This window comes from Oncorhynchus mykiss, chromosome 6, assembly GCF_057628025.1.
Source record: "Oncorhynchus mykiss isolate SJ-2025 chromosome 6, ASM5762802v1, whole genome shotgun sequence".
Taxonomy (NCBI): Eukaryota; Metazoa; Chordata; class Actinopteri; order Salmoniformes; family Salmonidae; genus Oncorhynchus; species Oncorhynchus mykiss.
The window spans coordinates 30,039,702-30,054,929 of NC_143027.1; the positions used below are offsets into that span (position 1 = coordinate 30,039,702).

A 15,228-nucleotide genomic window follows, 5' to 3' on the forward strand; every position below is an offset into this window, starting at 1 on the left:
AGCATTGTAGTAGTCTAAGTGACAAAAGCATGGATTAGCATTTCTGCATATTTCTTTTTACAAAACGTTTCAGATTTTTTGCAATGTTACGAAGATGGAAAAAATATGTCCTTAAAATATACTTGATATGTTCGTCAAAAGAGAGATCAGGGTCCAGAGTAACGCCGAGGTCCTTCACAGTTTTATTTGAGATGACTGTACAACCATCAATATTAATTGTCACATCAAACAGCAGATCTCTTTGTTTCTTTGGACCTAGAACTAGCATCTCTGTTTTGACCGAGTTTAAAAGTAAAACATCTGCCGTCCTCCACTTCCTTATGTCTGAAGCACAGGCTTCGATGGTAGGCAATTTTGGGACATCACCATGTTTCATCTAAATGTACAGCTGTGTGTCGTCTACATAGCAGTGAAAGTTGACATTGTGTTTCAAAATTACATCACCAAGAGGTAGAATATATAGTGAAAACAATGGTGGTCCTAAAACGGAACCTTGAGGAACACTGAAACTTACCACATATTTGTCAGAGGACAAACCATCCACGGAGACAAACGGATATCTTCCTGACAGATAAGATCTTTGAATAGTCCTGCAGGGCGAGCCTTTTAAAGGGGCAATCTGGTATTCAAACAATAACAAAGTGCATTCGCCGCCACCTTATTTTGTTAAACAGCTGAGGAATGGGGCTAGAGAAATGTAACCACTCCCAAATATAGAGATGCAAGGACTCTCACATATGGATGCAATTACTGATCCTCCAGATCAAAATGATAGTTTTAAACATGTTTTGAAACTATAAAGTGTTTGTTTACAATGACATTGTTTACAAATAACGGAGTAAAACAAGCTTATATTTTGAGTTCTGATGTGGTAAGACCATTGCTCATGAGGCATTTATTCAAGAATCAATAGCTATATATTAATAATAAGTCCAAAAATGGATGTACAAATCCCAGATTGACCCATTAATGGAATTAATGAATTTATTAAATCTGATGTCATCCAACAGGCACCAACACACATCAACAAAACTCTCCAATCCATTAATACACACATGCGCACTCACACGTGTGATTGACGATAATATATACATACATAAGGTTATCCTTGAAAGTTGGAGGGCCTGATGCAAAGTGCACATTGGATTCATGTGATACAGATAGTCTAAACGTATCTAATAATAATTACTTACTATCTCATAATAATGTCTTACTATCTCATAATTATAACTTAGTATCTCATAATTATCTCATAATTATGACTTACTATTTCATAACGCGTAGTCAGATTTGTTTTGGGGGGTGGCGGGAAAGGGCTTCCATGGGGCTGCTGATAAAACGCCAGCTATATCATCACAACAGCTCTGTAGTCTTATAATAACATTTCAGTTGTGAGGTGATGAAAAATAAACCCGTGCCATTTTAATAGCCTACTTCATGAGTGACGTAAACGGTATCCCTGTAGCATGGGCTCCCCCCGTGATTATATGTGCGAACTACTGTGGTATCCTCCGTAGACGACGATCCCCACGTAAAAAGAAACGTTACATTCATTTCGATTTTTCCTCATCTGGTTAAGTTCGCTGCCTCCAAATGTCACTCGTAGATGTCTAACGCCTGGAACCGGTTGTTTGTGCATTGCTTCTACCAAAAACTTGAAGGAGATAAATAGTTTCACTGGTTTTATAACCGAACATTTTCCTCTAGTGGGAATTTGTTACAAACACTCCATATGTCGAATATCCTTTAAGAGTTTAACCGACTTCCAAGACGCGAGGATGAATTCCATACGACGGGTGCCTTCAAGGGTGAAAACCAAAATGACCGAAACCAATTTAGGTGCGGAAAGGGATCATTTTGACAAGAAGCAGGTAAATATGAATAACCTTGTGATGGTGGATGCATTTGCCCAGCTCAGCTGTTTGTTTTGCGGCTTTTCGACAAACCAGTGTTTGAAATAGCACGTGAGGTCTTTAATTTCTCCAATGTTAATTTTATTTGCGCACAGGCAAGGTAGCGTGTTTCCAAAAACAGCGCTTGTGAACTGTGTAACTGTAATATGATGCTCGAGAACGTTTTGATGCAAAATCTGCACCTGGTCCATCACATGAGTTGCTAGTTTGGCAGGCCTGTGGCACCCCGCGTGGCGAAACATTATTCCCAGCATAATTGAACGTTCTGTATGCCATTCAAGCATCTGGTAGTGGTTGCTTGTGATGAATAATTGAGGTTGAGATGTAGGCCTAATTCCTTTACATTGATCAGCCATGTCGCTATCGCAAAAAAAATATATACGTCTCACTGTCCAGACATTTTAACTGTATCATTACCATCATCCAAAATGAATAGCCTAATCATCTATTTCCAAATAATTTATTAGGAAATTACACTCTAGGTCTTGTTAATGACGTCATCAGTAGTAGACCTTTTTTTGTTTAAGTATTTTAGAATTTTTATTTGCTTTTTGCTTTCATTTTCGCCTTCAGTGTCATTTACTTGGCAACACAGTGTCTGCCTCTCAGGGAAGTCCTGGCTCTCAATACAAGGCCTATCATGTTCAGCTAATCATTCTTGTTTGGCTACCTTGTCCTTTTTCCTAAACCTGTTAATTGAGACTGTGGCAGCAGACCCAGAGCTATCCTTTATAGAGTGTATTGAAATAGTAGTACAAAGTAACTTTGGAAACAAGTTCCTGTGGATGGTTTGCCGCATGGCAAATGCATCACCGAAGTTGAAATGACTGGACAGGAGTAACCTGCTGGACTGCTCCATCTGGAATGACTGGACGTCCAGCAAATTCAAAACGGCAACAGTCTGTGTGACCCTGGCATGAGGCAAGAGAAATGTCTGCCTTCTCCTTGTGCCTTTGTTACAGTACCTCATTTGAATATATTGGATTGATTTGCTGCAAAAATAAAGGACCTATTAGTGTTGTCACACTACCAGTATCAGAATACTAGGAAGTAAGGAAGCAAAAGAAACAACATGAAGCGGACAAAGTTTGAGAACTGTTTTCCTAATGTTGGAAAAAAACAGCCTTATGTTGTAACCCAGAGTCACATTTGTTTATTTTGCAAGCTAATTTACAAAAGTAGGTTTTAAAGGACCATAGAGTTCAGTCTGCTTTGTTTTCTTCTCTGCCAAGGAAAATCTGGTATCATAGTATCGCGATACTGGGTTCATGACAACACTAGAACCAAAAGTCACACCAGGTCAGCCAGACAAAGTTAGGCAGTGATGATACTAAACTGAATCAATGAGGAAGAGAAAATGCATTCCTTTGGCCTGCTAGATGGAAGGAGAGGGAGATTGTGTGGTCCCTTTGACTGCATTGTTGACTGGATGTTTAAGATTAGCATATCAGATCATGTAAGAGGCGCAGTCACATGCCCTTGGCACGTCTTTGTTCAGCGCTGCCATAGACATGAGATCCTGACATGTTACATCCAAACAGTGGCTGGCTTTAGTCTAGCCATTAGTCAGTAGGGCCCTATGAAATCCCTCAGATTTATTTTCCAAATTCTGTTTTTTCCATTTAAATTATTTCTGTGTTATACGATTTACGCTAATTTTATCATCAGAAAGCGTGTCTAATAATGTGAATGAATAAAACGTTGACAATTTAATAAGATATAACCGTACAATTGTAATGATGCAACACATTGCACTATTTAAAAAAAAAAAAAAAATCAAACAAGTGCTTCAATACAGAGTTCTACTAAGTGTCTCATTATACATGAAAAAAAGTAATGCAAGAATCTAGGCAACAATGCAGCAAGCAATAGGCTTGTTATAGAGTTATACTTTATGTTAAAAAAACAACTAAACTTAGCATATATAGTTTTTTGTTAAATAAGGTGCTTCACGTAAGTGTTTCATTATAAATACATTTAAAAAAAAAGATTCATGCAAGAATCTAGGCAATAATGCAGCAATAGGCAAAACCTATGGAACTACCTTATGAGCTGCTATGTCTGTCCATTGTAAGTTTTCCATCTGTCACAGACATCTCCATTTGTGTTGAGCTCGGTGAGTGCCTCTCGCGAGTCTTGTATTTGCTGAAACTCCTCTCACAGTCGACTGAGCTGACTGGGAAGTAGATGTAGGGCACTGCCACTTCTGCAACTCTTGGGAATCTCACACTCAGGCCCTGACAGTAATCAGCAAGCTCCAAAGCAGGTGAGGGCTCACTGGACACACAGTGCTGATAGGCAATCCATTCTTCACTGAGCTCTGTTGATGGGCTTGCCATGGGTTTCAGTTGTGTGCAGGCTTCAATCTGCTTTTCCATGGCTGGAGCCTGCCTGTAGACCTCTCTGGCTGGATGTGCATGCATCATGGAGCGGTCTTGGCACCATACCCACATGTTTTTGCAGTTCCATTCACTAGGTAAGAGCCCAGATCCTTTGACATTTGTATGCAGACACTGCTGTGGGAAGGTGGGTTCCTTCCAGGATTGACAGTTGTCATCAGTTTGGAGCAGCCCTCCGAGATAAAGGTTAGCTTAACAGTGAGGGCCTGCACCTTCTCTGATTCCAGCTGGCTGATGATGTTTGTGACTGCCTGGGATGATGTTTCTGCCAACAAACTCTCTTTACAGATGAACATGCGCTGCATGTTACTTCCCTGCCTCAAAACAGCTATTCCATCTGGAGCTCACTGCTTCAGGAGGAGCCTTGGCCTGCACAAACTCCTTCATAATGAGGAAGCTCATCCATCTTTTGTTTCTGGCAGGCTTCTTGAAGGAGACCGATCTCATCCATGTCACAAGTGATGCAGCTTCAGAGAAGTATTTGTTGTGCTGCCAGGTCTCACCCACCAGATTGATGACATGACAGAGACCGGTTATATGGACACTGTTGGGCATCACTCCTTTCAGAACCTCCTTGTATGCCTTCAGGCTGTAGGAGGCATTATCTGTGACCACTGCCCAGGCATCATTCAGGTTCAGATGGTTGCTGTGGAGGGAGGCTAGTAATAGCTTGGGAAACCGTTGAGTAGTTGCATCTGTCCATGAAAATGACATCCACCAGAAAGTACTGGTTTTCAACACCTGCAATGAAAGATGAGGAAAAACGAATTATGTTTCAACCAAAAAAAGTGTTATTTAAATTTCAAGTCTAAACGCAATATAGATACAGCGGTAGTTGGCTAGATGGAGAGGCAGACAGCTGCTGACATTATGCATCGCTATATTTCACCACAATAGCTCGTCGTTTGGAATATCACAATTTGCATGCGGACAATTCACATTGGAGTTCCAAATTGGTAACGAAATTACAAAAAATCAGTAATGGAATACTGCAACTAAATTGGCTACAATGGAAAATCATAATATTCACACTCCACAGTTGGGTCACTGTTTTCGTTTGCCTTGTGTCTGGTGGTCAAAACAAGTGTTTTTAAAACAGTCTGACTCTGGACATCTCACATACACAAGCCCCCTCTTTCCATTTACTCTAACCAGTTTCTTGCTGTTTAAGTACTTACCTAGATGACTAATTTACCTCAGTTTTGACCTGTTGCTTTTAAGTTCAACGCATCCTTTTTGCCAGTGTACAATTCTCTGGGTTGTCCATGGAAACCAAACATCTACAGGACAATGAAGAAGCCAGGGGAGCTATGGTGTGGGTGGTTTGGTCAGCTTTGTTACTATTATTTACAGCTGACATCATCCATTTTGTGTGGCACAGCATAGAGTTAGACACTTAGGGGAGTGAAAGCACAAACATCCGGTAGCATAGTCATGGTGCTGACACACAGGGCTAATGTGAACATTTTTGAGAGGTGGAGGAGGAGACTGGAATGACTGTAGTACCATTTTAAGGTGACACAGCAGTAGTAAACTTCTGCCTCCCTTGAGTGGGTGTGGGCAAGGCGGGTTGCTTGGAATGTTTGGGTTCTATCAGAATCTCACAGGCTTGTTGTCCAGAAGAGGAAGTGTGTCTCTCTCAAACTCCCCTTTATATCCAACCATTGTAGGATGGTTTGAAGCAATGGCAAGTCCTTGTTGCGTCACCTACAGTGCATTCAGAAAGTATTCAGACCCCTTGACTTTCTCCACATTTGTTACGTTACAGCCTTATTCTAAAATGTATTACATTTTTTAATCTACACACAATACCACATAATGACAAAGCAAAAAACAGGTTTTTATACATTTTGGCAAATGTATTAAAAATAAACCGATACCATATTTACATACAGTACCTGTCAAAAGTTTGGACACCTACTCATTCCAGGGTTTTCCTTTATTTTTACTATTTTCTACATTGTAGAATAATAGTGAAGACATCACAACTATAAAATAACACATGGAATCATGTAGTAACCAAAAACATGTTAAACAAAACTATATTTATTTATTTGAGATTCTTCAAAGTAGCCACTCTTTGCCTTCGTGGGAACTATTTCAAGCCTGTTGGAAAAGCATTCCAGGTGAAGCTGGTTGAGAGAATGCCAAGAGTGTGCAAAGCTGTATCAAGGCAAAGGGTGGCTATTTTGAAAAATATCAAATATATTTGTATAACACTTTCAGTTACTACATGATTCCATATGTGTTTTGATGTCTTCACTATTATTATTCTACAATGTAGAAAATAGTAAAACTAAAGAAACCCTTGAAAGAATAGGTGTGTCAACTTTTGACTGTTACTTTAAGTATTCAGACAATTTGCGATAAGACTCAATTGAGCTCAGGTGCATCCTGTTTCCATTGATTGTCATTGATGTTTCGACAACTTGATAAGAGTCCACCTGTGGTAAATTCAAATGATTGGACATGATTTGGAAAGGCTCACCTGTCTATATAACATCCTACAATTGAGTTTGTACAAGTTTGTTCCGAGTCACGGATCAGGGGAAGGTTACCAAAAAATGTCTGCAGATTTGAAGGTCCCAAGAACACAGTGGCCTCCATCCTTCTTAATTGGAAGAAGTTTGGAACCACCATGACTCTTCTAGAGCTGGCTGCCCCACCAAACTGAGCAATCGGGAGAAGGGCCTTGGTCAAGGAGGTGACAGAGCTCCAGAGTTCCTCTGTGGAGATGGGAGAACCTTCCAGAAGGACAACCATCTCTGCAGCTCTCCACCAATCAGGCCTTTATGGTGGAGTGGCCAGACAGAAGCAACTCTTCAGTAAAAGGCACAGGACAGCCTGCTTGGAGTTTGCCAAAAGGCACTGAAAGACTCAGACCATGAGAAACCAGGTTCTCCGGTTTAATGAAACCAAGATTGAACTCTTGCCTGAATGCCAAACGTCACGTCTGGAGGAAACCTGGCACCATCCCTACGGTGAAGCATGGTGGTGGCAGCATCATGCTTGGGGTTGTTTTTCAGCGGCAAGGACTGGGAAACTAGTCAGGATCGAGGGAAAGATGAATGGAGAAAGTATAGAGATCCTTGATGAAAACCTGCTCAGGACCTCAGACTGGGGAGAACGTACACAACACTAAGCACACAGCCAAGACAACGCAGGAGTGGCTTCGGGACAAGTATCTGAATGTCCATGAGTGGCCCAGATCGAACATCTCTGGCGAGACTTGAAAATAGTTGTGCAGCAACTCTCCCCATACAACCTGACAGAGCTTGAGAGGATCTGCAGAGGGATTGGGAGAAACCCCCCAAATACAGGTGTGCCAAGCTTGTAATGTCATACCCAAGAAGACTTGAGGCTGTAAACGCTGCCAAAGGTGCTTCAACAAAGTACTGAGTAAAGGGTTTGAATACTTATGTAAATGTGATATTTCAGCTTTTTATTTTTTAATACATTTGCAGACATTTCTAAACTTGTTTTTGCTTTATCATTATGGGGTATTGTGTGTGGTGGGGGACAATTTAATATATTTTAAAATAAGGCTGTAACATAATAACATTTGGAAAAAGTCAAGGGGTCTGAATACTTTCTGAATGCACTGTATATATCTGTGTAGGATGTCTTGCTTAGGAGAAGCAGCAGCAGGGGTGAGGACGGAATAGTTTCATCAAAGGCTAGTCTAGTTGGGGCTCAGGTTTCTGTCTGTATCATCGCTGTAAGAGACTGAGCCAGCAATTGTGCTGTCTGGGAGACAAAATATAATAAAGCAGGAGTCGAGGAGAAATGTAACACAACAGGGAAATTTACATAATGGCCATGAAAGGCTGTTCCATGAAAACAGCTAGTATTTGATGTTGGGATAATGATAATTGATACTGGCTTGTTGAAATTAAATGTTGTATTTAACTAGGCAATTCAGTTAAGAACATTCTTATTTACAATGACGCTGGGCCAATTGTGCACCGCCCTATGGGATTCCAAATCACGGCCGGTTGTGATACAGCCTGGATTCGAACCAGGGTGTCTGTAGTGACGCCTCTAGCACTGAGATGCAGTGCATTAGACCGCTACTCCACTCTTCTCAACACTGCCAGTGAATTAGTGCTAGACTAGTTAATGCTCACATAACCAGACAGTCTGTTCAGCCTCATTAGCAGTGTGTTTACAATAGTTTAACAGCATTAGTAGTGGCAGCCGTGCAGTGCTTGGGTCTGTGTCTGACCTTGACAGCCAGAGCTGCAGCAGCAGTCTGTTGAATTAAGCTGATAAGAAATGCAATACCTAGAGTCAATGCAGGGCACCTGACTGCCCAGTGTGGAGTAGACTATAGGTGTTTCTGCTGTCTCCACTAGCTATAGTCCTCCTGGCAGGGATGTCTAAGCACATAGACACACTGCTGCTTAAAGGCAAGATCGGGGATGGGAGGGGTGAAGCGGAGTGTGTGTGTGTGTGTGGCGAGTTTATCTGGTGGTGAATCTTCCGACTGTCTTCAGGGATTAGGCTGGGATCATCTCCCCCTCATTCCCTTCTCACTACTTCTCCCTCTATTGGGGGATTTAGCTATGTTTGGGACCAGGTTCAATGTTATGGTGTCAGACTGTCCCTGGCCTACTTAAATCACAGTTGACCAGCTTCTCCTGTTTCCAACCAGATTATTGTAAACTTTTATGACCTTATGGCATTGCTGTTGAACATTTTAATGATGTTTGTTTCTTTGTATGAATGAGTGAGGGAGTGTGTCAGTGGGGGATGGGGTAGGTCTTTTGTTGGTTTGTGACATTACCAACCTCCAATTCTAGATTTCAAGCAGTTCTGTAAATTGCATTGCTCACACTTCACTGCATTATGCACTGTATGCAGTTTCTGATAAGGTTAGTGTAACAAGGATCTCCCTTCCTCCCCCTTCCCTCTCGTGTCCTTTCGCTCTCACACTCCCTATCTTTTTCACTCACTCTCTCTGTCCCCCCTACTTCCCTCCCTCCCCCTCTACGTCTCCCTCTCCTCTCTGAGTGACAGTCAGTCTGAATGTATTAGGGAGCCTCCCTGCACTCATGCTGCTCCATGGCGATCTGTCAAGGCCTCTGTGCCAGAGCGTGGCCTTCATCAACCCAATCTTCTACCCCAGTTGACGGGCCTTCCTCCTCCCACAACCCCCTCATTGTTATGCACCCCTCCAGACCACCACTTGCTCTGGACCCCTATAAGCCAGGGGGCTAGCTAGCACTAGCAGTAGCTTCACAAGGAGGGGTCCACATGAACCAAGACTTCCCTCTCTCTCTCTCCATTCTCTCCATCCAACTCTCCCCTTAGGTGCACAGTCGCCCCTCTGTGCTTTGTTTAGTGACTGAATGTTTTGGAGGAGGTTGGTGGGTTGTGGTCTGTGGCGTTTCACTAACTAAATTAGGTCTTTATGCATTTCTGGGATTGCTGGCAAATTTCGCCAGGCCTGCCTCGAATCTCGGGTGTGGAGATTGTATTCCTCCTCTCCTATGTGTATGATGTGTGCATTCTCGAGTGAGGGAATGAACTGTGTGACTGTGGGTAAAGGAAATGTGTTAGTCTGTGTGAGCCTGTTTGTGGGATTCTTTTGCGATTGAGCGACTCAGTGGGGCAGAATGTATGCATGTGTGAGTACAGACTTACATTTTCTGCTGCTCGGTGTAACATACCATTCTCTTTTCTGTGGTGGTTTGGGACTGGTGGGTTATTGAAGGCCATGACAGTAGCAGAGAATCTGCATAAATGAACAGCTCATACATGTTACTCCAAGCTGGATTAGTCAATTGGTTATGTAATGAATTGAAATTAAATAGAACAGCAGGCTGTGAGTGAACAGAGGATCCAGAGCTCTGAACGTCTTGTCCTTTTCACCCGATGTGTATTCATTCATTCATTCAGGGCCACAGGGAGAGTGGGTGGTGACCTCAGAATGAGTTTCTATTGGCCAATGCTTCTGTGTTGTGTGAGGAATGCTTTGTTAGTCCATTGTTTGGTGCTGTTGATCCTCTATTCACTCAAGTCTGGAGTCAGAATTTGGACATGTGCTACAGAATTATGTGTTACCCATATTTCCCTCATTTATTCATCTTCAGAAAATAGCTTGTTCTCTGCATGTTCATAACTGTTGAAGATGCATTACAGATCTTATGTTGGGACAAGCCAGACTAAGGGTGACGGGCTGAAAAGACTGGTATTTGTATCAGAGGTCACAATATGCTTGTCATGTTTGGGATTCAGCATATTCCCCTTATCTTCTGGTGTTACTAACTAAGCCTTTATCAATGACTGGGCAACCCCATGTACTGTACAAACACACCAGTGGAGGCTCCTCAGAGGAGGAAGGGGAGGACCATCCTCAGTGAATTTAATAAAAATTAAGAAGTTCTCCTTCCTAGATAACTATACAAAATATATTCGTCGCCAAATCATTGATTAAAACACAGTTTTACTGAAGGTCGACAGTAGCCTCAACAGCACTCTGTAGGGTAGTGCCATGGTGGAGCCGGAGGACCGCTAGCTTGACTTCACTACAAAACCTAGGAGGCTCATGGTTCTCTCCCCCTTCCATAGACTTACACAGTAATTATGACAGGTTGGAGGATGTCCTCCAGAAGTTATCAGAGCTCATTCAGCATGAACTGACATGTTGTCCACCCAATCAAAGGATCAGATAATTAATTTAGTACTGAAAGCATGAGCTACAGCTAGCTAGCACTGCAGTGCATAAAATGTGCTGAGTAGTTGACTCAGAAAGACAACAGTTTTAGACAGGGGGAGAGATTTCTCTTAATTTTTGTTTTTGGTTCACTTACTTAGCTAGCGCCTTTCGCCTACTCGAACAGAGGATGCTATGTTAGCTAGCTGGCTATGACTATCCAACACTGGAACTCTTCCAAGTCAAGGTAAGCTTTTGGTTTTACTAATTTATTGTCACTGGGCCTGCTCGTGAAAAGGGAGATAGAAGGAGAGCATGTAGATGTGAGAAGGAATACAGCAAGGTGTTTTGTATGTGGCTATGAAAGTGAACTGTTTGCGTGTGATCGGGGTGTATTCATTCTGCCGATTCTGTTGAAAAACATTTCTTAAACAGAAGGAAACTGGGATAAACACACCGGAATTTGTCCAATAACTTTTTGCAACTGTTGGACTAATGATTACACCCTAGGTCAGCTAGAGGCAGGCAAGAGTATGGAATGTGTCACTGTCTCTCACCTCATCTTTCTCTCAACCTGTGTGCAACTATGTTGAATTCATAGGCTATGTTGTAGCAACTTCATGTAGTAGCCTAAACCTATTGATATTAAACTGGGTGAATGGAATATCAATGACAGTCATCCAATATGCTGTAATAGAAATAAGGCCATGCTCATTTAAAGAACAAAATTCCTCCCTCAGCTTAAATGGCACCGACCGCCACTGAAACGCATACGCTTTGAGGAAAGAGTCAGAGCTCGGTCTCAGCAATCTGCTTCTCTCACTTCCTCTCTCCATTCATTCACTCAGACTAGTTCTACCTGTTGGCCAAGAAGCCTGAGGGGCCAGGATGGAAAATAAAATTACAAAACGAAATAAAAAGTTGGTCACATTTTTGGGGGGGACACACCCAAATATATAGAACAGATATACTAGTGGCTTTTTCAGTCCCCATTACTTACGGTAGCCTAAAACAACCAGATGATTGAATGATTATTAACTTTTATTACAAAAATCCTCTGTAATAAGCGTTAGTGCAATGACTGAAAATGTATAGCTATCTGCTAGCATGCTAGTAGATACCCATAGACTTCCAGTCATTGCACGATCTACTAGCAGATAGCTAGAAACTTTCGGTCATTGTGCTAAAGCTAGTTAGCATTGGACTAGCAAAACTACCTCTAACTTCCTTCCTTCATACTGGACACAAGCATATAAATGGTATCCACGAGTTCACCTGACTCTGGGGAAGTAGATAAATGGCCTCATTGCCAAAATCCTGAAGTATCCCTTTAAAATATGCTTTGTCACTGAGTGGTAGTTCAGTAGCCATAGTAACTGATGGCCTCAACCCGTCCTTTCTCTCCTCTCTCTTCCAGCTCAGCAGCATCAGCAAAGCCATCAACTCCAACGAGGCGCCTGTGAAAGAGAAACATGCACGCCGTATCCTTCAATATAACCCCAAACTGGGAACAGTAAACCTTTTTTTGCTATTATGTGTTCCAAACTTTGTATGCCTGATAACCCACTGTGCCGAATAACTGGGCTGTTTTTAACCACTGGGGAGTTACACTGTTGAACCCCAACTCTGTTTGTGTTCTGTAAAGGTAATTGGTTTTTAGAGCTGACATTTGCCATCATGCAGTCTATACATCACCTCAAGGATAAAAAATAATGAAGGTTAAGACCAAAATAATTCCATGCGGAGCGTTTGGAAATAAACACATTCATTGGACCAGCGCTGTTGCTGATTCTGCAGGATTAGCATTTAAAATGTAACCAGCGGCTGGAAAATAATTTAAAAAAAGTTTAAATGAATAGAATAACAAATAGTTAAGCCATGTATTTTGTTTAGTAGTTATCTGAAATTCACTACAATTGCAAACTTTCTGTACTGCTACCATTCACTCCGTCATTTTCGCTCTGGTGCTGGTTCAGTGAATTTGTATATTTTCTAACGCTTCTGCATGGAATTATTACGTAAGGAATAATTGAGGGGCTATGCTTTCTATGAAAAATAATAAACAATGTTGAAGGTGTGTTCCACGGCGCGCTAGCAAAGTGGAACTAACCTCCCACGAAATGTAATTGTTTTCCAGAGAACGCATAGAGTCCCGAGTATATAGCCATTGAATTCTACCGTGCTGATATACCATGCGTTATAGGGAAGTAATGCACACGCTAGTTTGCCCTTCAGGCCAATCCGAAACGAGTATTCATCAATGCCATGGTATAACTTATCATCTTCACCTTTTATCTTCAACCTAGCATTCATCCAGGATATTTTACTGCTAAATGTATTCTATGGCAACAATGCTTATTATCAAATTAAAACAAAGTTTATTGGTCACGTGCACACGATACAATGGAATAATTACTTGCTAACTTACAATGTATTTTATGCTCCTGGGATGATTTAGTGTTCAGAATACATTAATCTCTTAAACTGTGTTTTGTTATAGGTAATGTAGTAAAATAGAGGCTGAAATGGTGTGATTGTATTACTGTCTCCATCGCACATGAGGGAGAGAAAGTAAAAGAATATGTGAGGGACCAAGTAAAGGTATTATTTTGGCTTTGTATTTTGCTGGTTGGCTCTTCCTTGATGGGCCCTACAGGGATAATTCTGGGGACCTACAGGGAGAAGGGGGCCTTTACCTTCTGGTCCTACGCCTTGGGCATCCCCTTGTCCAGCAACGCCATCGTCAGCTGGAAGTTCTGCCACGTGCTTCACAAAGTGCTGCGGGATGGCCACCATAATGTAAAAACTTGCTCTCCACTCTACTCTGTATTAGGGTTTTTATTTCCACATAATCAAATGCATATAAAAACATGTAGAGAGAAAAGGAACCTACATGTGCTGGGTGGAAAAATTCCTGCCTAAAAGTCCTGCCTAATTGGTAGCCTACATAAAATTTAAAAAACTATGCCGTATTGCTTTGAGCAGAGCTCTCAAACTCATAGATGGTGTATTAATTAAGCATTCAGTTTTTTTTATTTTTATGCTGACCTCCATGGCCTTAATATTTCCAGTAATATTGGCTTAATGCTGAAATTGTATAATTGCTAAATTGAGAATTTAAGTTACAGTACTATTATTGAATTGACATTATCACTCCCCCTTTTGCCCTCCAGAGCCTTCAGGACTGCATGAGACATCACGGTAACATAGTTGAGATGGGGCAACTATGGGTGAGTGGGGATTGTGCTGTGTTTTTGTCAAGGGGTGCTTGAATAGGTTGACATTTTGGGCGAATAAATTGAATGTCAAATTACTTAAAATGAGAAAAATATCCCTTGCTTTAATTATTTAATTTAGGTAAAAATGCAGATGTTTTGAAAACCTCTTTTCAATCATCTTCTTTTTCCCCTCATACAGTAATTGTGCTTCTTGTGCAGCCAGAGTTGATCTCTGTTGGCTGCAGTTAGAGATTTATCTGGTACTTTGGTATACTTTTTAGCCAGTAGTTCTGAAAGTAACTCAAATGGTGAGGGGCTGGCCCATGTGGGGGAAAATGTAGGGAAAATGGCATAGCACAGCTTCCAGAAAAGTTGCTTTCAAACTAGGGATTTCATGGCTATTTGAGGCAGTAATTAAGACATTAATTCTGTTTATAGATTATGCATGTATGAACTACACATTGACACATCCAGCCCAGAGTGGGAGGTTTAATAAATACTTACTAGTCGCCAAAGTACCGGAGCATGTTTTGAAGAGAGGAGTGTGACGAGAGGAAAGGCTTCTTTTTGCCATCTTCAAATAAAGCAAAGCTAAATATTTGTTGCAGCAAAGCTTAATGCTTGTTGCTTGCTCTTATTGTTTCCAGGGCAACCTTCATGACAGATATGGACAGCTGGTGGCTCTGTACTGTAAGCTCCTTTGCACAAAGATGGAGTTTCACATGAAGGTAAGCACACCCTCTATAGTTTTGGCATGTTTTACCATGGGACATTGGCTAATCTTATCATTGTATGCATTGCATTGCCACAAGTGCTTTCACATAATGCCACCTAGTTGAACAAACAATGTATGTAATTTGAATGAATGTGATTTACATAGTTTTAATGTTGAATCACTTTTGCCATCCTTTTGTCTTCCATGCAGCATTCTGAAATCCGATCCAACCTAGAGGTGACAGATGAGGTTCTAGAGCGTGTTGCAGGAACAGACGTCAATAATGTGTGAGTGTTCTCTACTCCTCCCTCTCCACACATCCCTG

General features: G+C 41.5%; 1 protein-coding gene across 1 annotated transcript in view; it reads left to right on the forward strand.

Moving 5' to 3' along the window:
- The first annotated feature begins 1,461 nt into the window (after positions 1-1,461).
- LOC110525698 (huntingtin-interacting protein 1-related protein) overlaps positions 1,462-15,228 on the forward strand; it is a 31,631-nt gene continuing 17,864 nt past the window's right edge. The window contains exons 1-6 of the mRNA XM_021606063.3: positions 1,462-1,871; positions 12,388-12,451; positions 13,627-13,769; positions 14,144-14,200; positions 14,836-14,916; positions 15,114-15,190. Coding sequence (XP_021461738.3) covers positions 1,779-1,871; positions 12,388-12,451; positions 13,627-13,769; positions 14,144-14,200; positions 14,836-14,916; positions 15,114-15,190 — 515 coding nt within the window. The 5' untranslated portion in view covers positions 1,462-1,778. The remainder of the gene's footprint in view (positions 1,872-12,387; positions 12,452-13,626; positions 13,770-14,143; positions 14,201-14,835; positions 14,917-15,113; positions 15,191-15,228) is intronic.